At 40.2% G+C, this 12094-nt stretch overlaps 1 protein-coding gene across 1 annotated transcript in view; it reads right to left on the reverse strand.

The window, feature by feature from the left end:
* The window catches only part of PKHD1 (PKHD1 ciliary IPT domain containing fibrocystin/polyductin), a 430010-nt gene that overhangs the window by 213890 nt on the left and 204026 nt on the right, over window positions 1-12094 (reverse strand). Inside the window, exons 46-47 of the mRNA XM_065885004.1 lie at window positions 11348-11483; window positions 8346-8592 (exon numbers count right to left, since the gene is read on the reverse strand). Of these exons, the coding sequence (XP_065741076.1) occupies window positions 8346-8592; window positions 11348-11483 (383 nt within the window). The remainder of the gene's footprint in view (window positions 1-8345; window positions 8593-11347; window positions 11484-12094) is intronic.

Below are 12094 nucleotides of genomic sequence, written 5' to 3' on the forward strand. Positions count from 1 at the left end.
ATCAGCTCCCATCCCTCTAGGACAAATGCCAGCAGTGACAGTGGTGAGCTTTTCTGAAAAGCACCCAAAGAACATCAAGAGTAGAAGAATACCGTGAAGAGAATTTACCAACCATAATTACTACAATTTTCGCTTGCCCTAAATAGCCACCAATCTCCCTCTCTTTACTGTTAATGAAGCAAAGGAGCACACAAGTATTTCTAATTTGGAGAAGCCAAGGGAGTCTGCATGGGCCATTAGCAGCAGAAAGCTTCATTACTAGGAGAAGAAGTCTCTCCCTGAACTTCTCATGGCTTTATGTGCAAGAAATCAGGAGGCAACCAGTCCATTTGAAATGTTAACCCTTACCTCCGAGTCAGCAATGGCTCCTGTATACAATCAAAATGACAAGAGGACTTCAAGCCTTTCCTTTTCTATGAGGTAGCTTAATTTTTTTTTAATCACCAAGCCTGTTTTTAATTAAGGGACATTTTCCTTTAGAAATATAGCAGTATCACTTGATAAAACTTCCCAACCTAAGTACCAACTTACAATACTAGTTGCATCAACAGTTATGTAATTTAGTGCCCAGATACTGTGCAGAACTGTTGCGTGTATACTGCCCACAGAAGATTTGTTAGGCAATCAACAATACCAGTGAGAACAAACATTAACTCCCTGGTTTGTGTTTACCATTAGCTTACTTTTCCTGAGGGTCCACATCTCTGTGTATTAAGACAAACACTGCACTGAGCTCTAAATGCTCTAAATTCGGAGCAATTGTGAAATAAACCCTTTATAATTACACATCTCCTAAGCCAGACACATCATAAAAATGAGCCCCAAATGGTACTGTCGGCATTGCCTGGATATTCATGCTTGCTGCTGTTACTCTCATCTTTTACTGCACAAAGAGGACAAAATCAAAATGTTGAGCACAGCCGACAAATTTCTGTGGCACGACTTTTCTTGAGCATCCTTTAAAAATACACTGGGCTCATAAGAAGTCCTTGTCAGAAGCTCACCACTGTCCTTCATTTTGGAGAGTCTTATTTTTGCATAAGTAGCCCATCCTATACAGGTTGCTAACTGTGTATTCCCCTTGCCCCTATGGCTATTGGTGTAAATAAACCGTACCTCCCCATTGGTGAGCAATAATAATAAACAGAAATTTTTTTACATGAAAAAAAAGTCCTGTCCAAGAACCACTATTCTATCTGCTGATCTGCCATCACCCAGTGATAACTGACATGTATCAGTAAGGGGTTTCCTGTATATACTACCCTTATTGATTGAGAAACAAATATTTCTCCTTCTGAGTAAGAAACCTAAGAGAAAAGAAACCCTAACCCTCATTCTTCCTTCCAAACTTTTAACAATTCTTAAATTCATGTAAAAAAATTCATGTAAAAAAATAGGCAGAGAGGTAAGCCGTATGAATCCTTGCGTTTCTGGCAGGTACACCCCACATCACTCCTCCATGACTTTGCAGATATATATTTCTGTTTATCTTTTTTCAGAGTTAGCTAAAGCAATAATAATTGATTGTAGAAAAGTCCCAAAATCAACCGAGCACCTCCCCAAAGGTAGTGTCTAAAGTTTTTGCGACACACTTGGGATAATAATTCTTGCTTACTATACCTCAATCCTTGAAGAGAATCAACAGATGTCTATTGTCCATCTGTCTATCCCTCACATCCTATTGCATCTCTTTCTTGATCTGTGGAATACAGCTGGAATGGCTATCTCAGAACATGAAAACACCACCCTTGGAGCTACACAACTCCAAGGTAGACAACTACTTGTCAGGAATATTGAAAAACAACTACATGCATCTAGTAGGGAGTTAAGACTATAAAGCCTACCTCCTCTTTTATATATATGCACACCTGGTGCTGGTGGGGCTGACAGACTCCCCCTCATGAGCTCACCGTCAGCCCCTCTTCCCAACTCCGTGTTCAGTGATATCAGGACAGATCGTGTGAGAGTATTTTCACCACAGAATTAAGCAAATGCTACAAATCAGGGTCTTTATTCTAGAAAGCTAGTTGTAAAACAGGTACCAGCACACCCCTGGACCCCTTTATTATTCATGAAATTTAATAACCATGGAGTATTGTTGATGATAGTCCTCAGTGTGGGCTCCATTTTGATGTTTAGATCTTTTCCTATTTTACTGCTGTAACCTCTGCTGCCAAGAGCGGATAAAACTTCTTGGAATTTTCCTGTCTCACATGTGGTTTTTTTGAGAACTGAAAAGATACCATTAGTGATGCTATGCCTATTTATCCCTAGGAAGGAGCGTTAGGTGATTATTAAAGGAAAAGCTAGGCCACAATTTCCATTTCAACTCTTCTTTACTTTTGCATTCATAGAGGCAGGGGGTGCCTTGTACTCTGAACACTGACACATTAAGAGCAGTTCCATAGGTAAACCCTGAGCGCAAGCACTACAGGGAAGGATATTAAGCAGGATCTAAGAATCAAGGTGATCAACAGCAACATTAGCCTTTTCTTTTCTAGGAGAAATAGGAAGAGAGAAACAGAAGCTTTGGGGCACAATGAATCATAAACTGTGTCCTGAAAGACTGCAGATTCCACGACTTTCTGGGATATTTCGTTGGATAAGTGCAATGTCATGTGGCTATTGGAAAGTGTTCCCTATTTTTCAAGAATTGGATTAAGTTTCATTTGAGCAAACTTAATTCCCTTGCCAGGCATTTGCTTCTCAGAAACGTAATCATCTATAATATTTTATTCTATTAGTAGTAAGTTTATATGTTGTTTTGTCAATCATAGATGTAGAGACTTTTTTTTTTAAACCTCTTTATTGGAGTATAGTTGCTTTACAGTGTTGTGTTAGTTCCTGCTGTACAGCAAAGTGAATCAGCTATATGTATACATATATCCCCATATCCCCTCCCTCTTGCGTCTCCCTCTCACCCTCCCTATCCCACCCCTCTGGGTTGTTACAAAGCACCGAGCTGATCTCCCTGTGCTATGCAGCTGCTTCCCACTAGCTATCTATTTTACGTTTGGTAGTGTATATATGTCAATGCTACTCTCTCACTTCGTCTCAGCTTACCCTTCCCCCTTCCCGTGTCCTCAAGTCCATTCTCTATGTCTGCGTCTTTATTCCTGTCCTGCCCCTAGGTTCATCAGACCATTCATAAATGTAGAGACTTTTGAAAGACAACATTTACTGAGCACTTACTACATGCCAGACAACGACCCTGTGATTTAAGTACCATTTGGCTCATTTTACTGATAGGAGAACTGAAGCAGAAAGAGGTGAAGTAACTTGTCCAGGAACATACCTAGGAAGTGGCGGAGGGAGGGTGGCCTATGATTTATGCCCACAAATGATTCTTAATTACCTCTCTATTCTTCAGCCTTTGAAAAATAATTTCAAACATACGCATATATCTTGACTTTCTTTTATGTACTTCCTATTAAAACTCAGAAGGACTGGTTGGCCAACCTACAACATCTTGTAAACTCTTTTAATTTCCCCCACATTCAATTCAGTACATAATTGGAAGACAGATCAAGGCTTGATTTACTGACATTTGAATAAATCTATGTCAACTGAAGGAGCTGTAGAGTGCTCTAAACCAAAAAACAAATAATTCCCAGATGGTAATTGTGAAAGTTCATTCTCATTCCCCCCATCACAATTCTATGCATCTATACCACCAGGAAAAGAAAAGGATTGCAAATGTATGCAAACTGCTGATTCGGTGGGTGGGGTAGGGGCAGAGTGGAGAAGAAATCAGCTGTTAAAATAAATCATCTGATCAACTGACAGCCCCGGGCAAGCAAAAGCCCAGAAGACATTATGAAAGGATATTCTTAAGTATTTGATGTTGCTAGGAATTTTAGAAACAAAGACTGAGGATAGTCTTTTAATCCTGGATCTTCTAAAGAAAAGTTAAGGGCTGTGGACTCCTCATAAATATGTCCTAAGAGAGAAATGGACAATAAGGACACTACAGGAAGATTTGGGGGAGTCCACAATTTCTTAAATGATATTCATTTATTCAATACTAATTTTATTGAGTCACTATATGTTCAACATGGTACTGGGCACCATAATACAAACAAACAGAAAACCCTATCCTTGCCCTACTTACCATGTATGAAGAGGGAGGGGCAATTTATAAAGCTATGTAGGAGCTATGAGTATTGGTTAGAGCAAGTATAGAGAGCCAGCACACAGCAGGGATACAAAAGCTGTACAGAAAGCTCAGGGAAGCTTACTAGAGAAAACAATCTTCATGTTGAGTTCATGGAAGCTGAGCCTTATGGGCTGAAAAGCACAAAGAAGTTGAGAATGGCTGAGGCATAAAATGCAGGGAAGGGAGGGCAGAGCACTGAGAAATGATGCTAGAAGTACAAACAGGAGCAGGTCATGAAGTGCCCACAAGACATTACAAATGGCAGGCTTTCATCGGGAGGCACTGGGAAACCTTGACAAAGTTTCTACAAAGAAATGCATGGATGGCAAGACCAGATCCGATCTACAAAGCCTCAAAAAGTTTAAGAATGGCATCACAGCAAGGTGGCAAGCTAAGAGGCTGTTGTGGTTATACAGGTGGGAAGCAGTGTCAACCTGGACTAGAGTAGCTGGGAAGGAGAGAAGTAGAAAAACTCAGGAGAGATTTTTTAGGCGATAAAATGGGCTGGACTTGGTAGGTGATTTCTGTCAGGAATAAGTAAGAAGATGAGTCAAGGATGACTCCCATCTCTGGTTTAGATATAACTGAATCAGTTGTCTGAACACCCAGAGATTCTGAACACCGAGGGAGGAATAGGTCCGAGGAATAAAGACCATACGTTCAGTTTTGACAAGTTGAGTTTGAGATGGCTGTTGAATACTCTAGTGGAAATACTGAAAGCATAGCTGCTCAACGGAAATATAATACAAGCCATAAATGCAGGCTGCAGATAGAATCTTAAATTTTATTGTAGCCACATTGAAAAATTTAAAAGAAACACGTGAAATTAATTCTAATAATATATTTAACCCAATATATTCAAAACTTATCATTTCAACGTAAGCAATATGAACAAATTGTTGAGCTCTCTTACATTCTTTTTTTTCATACAAAGTCTTAGAAATAAGGTGTATAGTTTAAACTTATGGCACATCTCCATTTGGGCGAGCCACATTTCACGTGTTCAGTAGCCACCTGTGGCGAGTGACTTCAATACTGCGCAGGGCAGATTGGATAAATGGATCTGGAATTCAATAAAGCGATGTAGACTGGAGGAAAAAAATCTAGAATCAACAGTGACTGTTAACCGAGGCTGTGGAATAATCCAGATCACTTGGGAAGAGCATGACGTGCGAGGAAAGCTTCTCACAGAACCCTAAGGAACACTAGCATTTAAGGGGCAGGGAGACGAACTTACAAAGGAGGTCTAGAAGGAGCTCACAGAAATCCACTGGTGAGATGATCCTCATTCCAGGTAATTTATCTCTAGACATAAGAAATGTGGGATCAGTAAATCCAGGAACTGATTTCTGGAATGTGAGGCACGTTGCCATTATGAGGCCTCTATAGGAAACGTGCCTGACATTTTTCTGAAATGAGGTCCTGACTTACACTGATAGGGCTAAAGCTTTCCAGTCTTATCAGGAAGGATGGGGCTGGTAGAATGAGATTGGAAGCCAGGAAAGGAATGCTATGCTGAGTACCTGTGGTCCCTAAAGACAGCACGTTTTTAGAACTGGCAAGTGAGAGGGAACTCACCCAAACCAAGCATGTCATCATTTTAACAAAACAGAAACTACACTCTGCCTTGTAGAGGGTGGGAATCTTTCCTTCACCTAAATATTAAACATTATTACCAACTTCAAACATTTTTAAGCCTCAGTCAACCCAACTGCAAGGTCAAGTCAGAGGAAGGTACAAAACCAGAAATGCCACAATGTAATCACCCATCACTCTTGGAAAAGGTAGTGAGGAGAGGTCGCCAATGTCAAACAAGGAACTTATAGTGAACATGAACCAGAAGGGGCCTCCAAGGAGGAGATCACACTCCAAGCACTCGGTTGCTGGTTAGGGGGCAGAGGTGCCCCATTAAACAGCTGTGCAGCCCTCACGCCTTGCCCTCTGGGGACCTGGGCTGAGGGAGGCAGGAGGAGGCTAAGAGTTGAAAGGGAATAGGGCAGGGTCCTTGTGCCACATCAGATCTCCATCAACATGCAACCCCAAAAGATGGGGACCGTGAGAGCTTTGTAAATCAACTCTTAGGGTGCGTGCTCCAGGGCAAATAGCACAACAAATTAATCCTTTCTCCATGAAATGCAGCAAAGTTTGTATCTACGCAGAATTCAAATTGCTCATTAGCTCTGACATGTTCCTAATGAGGTTATAATGCTCTGGGACAGAGATCAAGTCACTGAACACAAATAGTTGAGGATAGAATCCTGGAAAGCTCAAGTTAGAAAGACCTTAGGGCAGTGCTTCTAAACATTGAGTATAAATCCCCTGTGGGTCCTGACTCAGAACATCTGCGGTGAGTCTGAGATTCCCAAGTCTAATCCCAGACCACACTGATGCACTCTGACTAGCAAGGCCTTCGAGATCATCTAACCCAACCACCTTACCCTAGAGATGAGGACATGAAGGCTAAGAGGCTCATAATTGGGAGTGTGCTAAGACTCCCCTGGGGCAAATTTGGGGTCATTGAGCACTTGTCCACAGACCTGTGAATCAACCTGAAAATGTTTAAATAGAAGCCTAGGGAGTAGGGTGACCAACCAACCTGGTTTTCTCAAGACTGAAGGGGTTTCTGGGACACGAGGTTTTCTATTTTAAAACCAAGAAAATTACAAACAAACCAAGGCAAGTTTTTCACCCTAGTAGGAGTCTTTTGAATCTACTTAGAATACAGTATCAGGATTATTATCTTTTTGACCTTGTCAGTCCCTGAGTGCTGGGATCATGACCTGCTGCCTAGGTAAGCACCTAATTATCCTGTCTGAAGATTCTCCAAGAGCAGATGTTCAGAGGATTACACCTGCAGAGCCTTCTAATGCCGCTAAACACCTCTGTAAGACACAGTCTCCCAGTAGGTCTCCAAGTAAGGCATAAAAAAGGAATATCAACAACACAGAGAAATCAATATCATGCAAGCACAGAATGTTCTTTTTAACTACATAAATCTATTTTAATTTTCCTCATTTGGAAAAAACGCATATAAGAAATAAATCGCTAACTTTAATAAAGCTCAAAATGCTCATTAAAAACATCTTTGTTAAAATCACTAAAATGATAAAAATCAGGATGCATTCCTAAGGATGAAAAGAAAAGGCATGCTCTGCATAATCCAAATGATTAGAAATGAAAATATATCCCTCCACGTTGTTATTTTACTCGCTGGAATCGGGTCCATTAACATTAGATAGAATAATAAACAGTTTGGAAAGCAAAAGTGGAGCATTTTCAGATGATTCAATGCTAGCAGGGTATTATATTACTAAGGTGTCTAAAACAATGTCAAGATACTGATGCCATCTGCGTTCAGAATGCAGACTTAGTGCAATCCTGACCATATAGGCTCACTCTCTGGAGTTTACCTGTTTAAATAAGATGCCAGCATGACCTGGCTGAAGCACTTGACTTAATATTCATGCAGTTAGGACACAAAACAAAAGGAAAGAAGTGTGGCTAAATGTATATAATGCATTTGAAATAGGTAAAAGATAGAACCCTGGACACTCAGCAATCTTTACCTGGAAATTAAAGAGGGCAGAAGCAATCCTATTATGCATTATAAACAGCCCAGGTGCTGACCTAATGGTAGTTTGGGTAGCATAACCAAGGAGTCCTTGCTCCAATATTAATAGGAAATGTATTGTACAAATGCAATAGTTCGTGAAATTAACAAGGAAAATGAACTGGGGTGAAGCAACTTTGCAAGTAATAGGGAGGCGTCAGCAATTGCTTCCCTGGAGCATACTGAACACCTCAAAAGAGCTCAGGGGGAGCAGGTGTACACAAATGAGAACGGACATTACTGGAATTTTTAATAATCCTCTTAATTTAAATATATTTCAAATTCTCTGTTGGTTACGAGTCTTTTCAAGAGGACGCTATTAGCTCAAAATGCCAATAAGGGGTCAAGGGCTATGAGACCTGGTCCATTGTTATTGAAAGTTAGCTGCCATTTGAATCAGTCTAAAACTACCGTAAACTTATGATTTGACAGCTGTCAAAATTATCCCCACGTCACTTTTGTAGAACTAAATACCTCCAAAAGATTCCAGAAAACAATTTCGCTTCTATAAATATCAACAGCATGGATGATATATGCATGTGCATTGACAAGCCAAAATGTAGAGTTAATTCAACTTACAAACCAATAGACATACGATGAAAGAGAACATTTTCCTCACAGACACTTCCATGGACAAGCTGACTGAAGCTGGCCTTGACCAAACAAGAAGCTGGAAGGGTTTCCATAGAAGCAAGAACGTGACTTCTATTTTTCCCGGACAGAGACCCATCCAAGTCTTCCAAAATTGCTGCATGAGGAAATGGAAACGCTACCAAGTTTGGAGAGTTTGTAAACTTCAACTGGTTGGTCTTGACAGTAAATCCACCTATAAATTGGAAGAAAGACTGTGATGCAGTGACACCAAAGAATATGATCACAAATGGCAACTGAACTCACGGGGATATTTTCAGTATTCCAAATTGCATATTTATACGGTTTTACAATCCACTCAATTTATTCAAGAAAAAAAAAATCCTAGGTGTTGACTATATGCCAGGCTCTGTGCTATGTACTGGAGAGAGAGGGAAACAAGAACAGTAGTGGCATTGCCCTCATGCAGCCTGTATTCTAGGGCAAGGATTCTCAACCAGGGGTGGTTTGCCCTCCAGGGGACATTTGGCACCACTTGCAATCATTTTTGGCTGTCACAACTGGGTGGATGGCAGGGCTACGAGCATCTGGTGGGTAGAGGCAAGGATGAGGCTAAACATTCTATAATGCACAGGACAGTTCCCACAAGAAAAAGTTATCCAGGGACTTCCCTGGCGGTCCAGTGGTTAAGACTCCGTGCTTCCACTGCAGGGGGTGCGGGTTCCATCCCTGGTCCGGGAACTAAGATCCCCCATGCTGCTCTGTGCAGCCAAAAGAAAAGTTATCCAACCCCAAATGCCATAGTGCCAAGGGTGAGAAATTGTGGTCTAGTGGGAAATGATGACACATAACATTAATTGACTAATTATTAAATGCTAAAATTGCTGTGGGTTAGTCTCTCCATCTTTCTGCTCTAGTTCTTCTACGGCAAACCGAACCCCACTTTTTATGAGATTTATACTTTAATCATTTACCCTCAAAAGCAATATTCAATCAATCACGTATGGGTAGATAGTAATAGTAACATTTTTCAAATACTAGCTCTAGGGCTCCACTTCTTAGCGGGGTTTCCCTCATGCCACCTCCATGTGATTCACTGGGATTCTGTTGCCAGTCCAGTTGCCCAGGAAGAAACGATGGCAGTGGTCTAATACTCACCTTCCTGTCATTAAAATTTAAAAATTCAGTACACATCTCTTAGTATATATGCTACCATATTACTATATTATATACCTTATAAAATACACCAAAAAAGGAAAATTTTAAAATAAAATATTGATACAAAGAGAGGCCCTAATGCTTTCATTCTCATCCCAGTAGAGTCCATGGACTGAATTGTCACACATTCAAGATGCCACGATTCCACCTCTGGCAACTTCTGTAGTTCATCTAATACCACAAGCAGCTCTACAATTCAGTTATACTGGATTTCTTTGCAATTCCCCAATCATTAACTTGCTCTTTGGAATTTTTTTGCATATGCTGTTTCTAATACGTAGAAACTTTTCTCTGCCTATTCCTCCTTGCAAACTTCTCTTCACCTTTCTAAATCCTGCTCCAGGCACTCTATGATGAAATCTTACCTGACCCCTTACCTTGCTCCCCTCACTGGCCTTGCTCAATCCTCTAGTACTGGATTTATCACACTATTACAATCGCTGGCTTAGACATTTATTTTTGTGCCTAGATGGAGAGACGCTGGAAGACAAGAACTATGTGTTTTTCATCTCTGCACTGCCCAGTTCCTTAAACCGAACCTGGACTAGACAATTTTTAAACAAATGAAGGAGATGGCTCCGCCAAGACCATCCAGTGGGAAGAGATTAGAGCTCATAAGGAGCAGGGTGCTTTTTTTTCAGTGTCTTATGAATGATATGAAACAGTGAAGCTATTAAATGACTGAGGAATTATGATTTGAAGTGATTGCCATAAGGCATTTTTTATTCCCATTATTATTTCTACAATCTTAAACTCAGATGCCACCCAAGTAAAAACAATATTTGGCTCTGCCTATGGCGGGGGGGGGGGTGGGGGGGTGGTGGAAAAAAGCACAGTGGAAACTTGCTGATTATTCATTTAATTAAAAAAACAAACAATTATCTAAATTGGTGATTCAAACCACAAGAGCATATTTACTTGAATCACTTGATTTGTCTGTTTACAATGATCAAATCAACTAGATTGCGCTCTGCTTCTTTTCACCTTGGCCCATGAGTTCTCCAAGGTATTTCTCACTGCCTCTGAGATGTGGTTAACAAGTGGACAAGAATTGCTATGGTGCATACAACAAGTCTTGGGCTGTTGCAAACATAAAGTACCTGAACTCTGGCTCTTTCAGGAAAGCTTGCATGTATGTTAGTTTATATCCATATGTCTATCCGTCCAGTTCCATTCATTGATTTAATCAATGAACCTACTGGGCATCAGGCTACTAGTTACTAATGATAAAACTGAGCAAAAGAGATGTGATCAGATATAGAGAACAAACTGGTGGCTAGGTTGGGGCAAGATGGGGGAGGGGCTCAAGAGGGACAAACTAGCATGTATAAAATAAATAAGCTACAAGGATATATCGTAGAGCCCAGGAAATATAGCCAATATTTCATAATAACTTTAAATGGAGTATAATCCATAAAAATATTGAATCACTATGTTGTACACCTGAAACTAACTGTAAATCAACTCTACTTCAATAAAAGAGAGAAAGATGTGATCCCTGCCTTTATGAAGCTGAGAGTCCAGCAGAGACATGGCACCATAGTCACAGAGTGTGATAGGCACCATATAGGGAAAGACTGGGGAGCTGCAGGAGCCACATTGGGAGCACCTGGCCTCCTCTAGAATTTCTCTTAGGAGATTTGAGCAGCAGTTTCAACTAATGCAATCTTATAACTGAAAGAAACAATGAGTCACAATGGCTTTTGCCACTATTTATCACATTTATATGAGTACTCGCCTTATTCACTATCTATCTTATCTACTCAACTTACCCTGTCCTCGGGAACAGCCTGAACAGGTCCTGATGGCCACACAGTCAGTGAGATCAAAATTCACAAAGGTTGTGTTAGACACTGTCAGTTCCCACCTTTTGGGAGTTTTGATCCCAGCTGACATACACAGGCTTCCCTGTGATTTAGAAGGGGGACAAAAGGGAAGAAAAATAAGGGGACTGGCCACATGAAATACAATTTTAATACATGAATAAAAACAATTAAGTGAATAAAAAGACAAACTACAGACTGGGAAAAATATTTGCAAATCAAATATATGACAAAGGATCACAATGAAATATGCTACACACCTGTTAGATGGCTAAATGAAAAAATAGTGACCGTACCAAGTGCTGATGAGGAAAAGAAATAAATGAACCTCTCATACATTGCTGGTGGAAATGCAAAATGGTACAACCACTTTGGAAAATAGTTTGGCACTTTCTTACAAAATTAAACATACTCTTAACATTGACCTAACAACTCAACTCCTAAGTGTTTACCTTAGAGAAATGAAAACTTATGTTCATACAAAACCCTTACACAAATGGTTAAAACAGTTTTCTTTGTAGTCAATCACCAAATCTAGAAACAACTCAAATGTCCTTCAACAAATGAGTAGGTAAACCTGTGGTAGATCCCTATAGTGGAATACTGCCCCACAATAACAAGGAATAAAATACAAGTTAGATAAATACTAAAGGATTCGGGAACGAAAGAAGCCAGTCTCAAAAGGTTACATACTAT

This window comes from Phocoena phocoena, chromosome 10 (genome assembly GCF_963924675.1).
Source record: "Phocoena phocoena chromosome 10, mPhoPho1.1, whole genome shotgun sequence".
Lineage (NCBI taxonomy): Eukaryota > Metazoa > Chordata > Mammalia > Artiodactyla > Phocoenidae > Phocoena > Phocoena phocoena.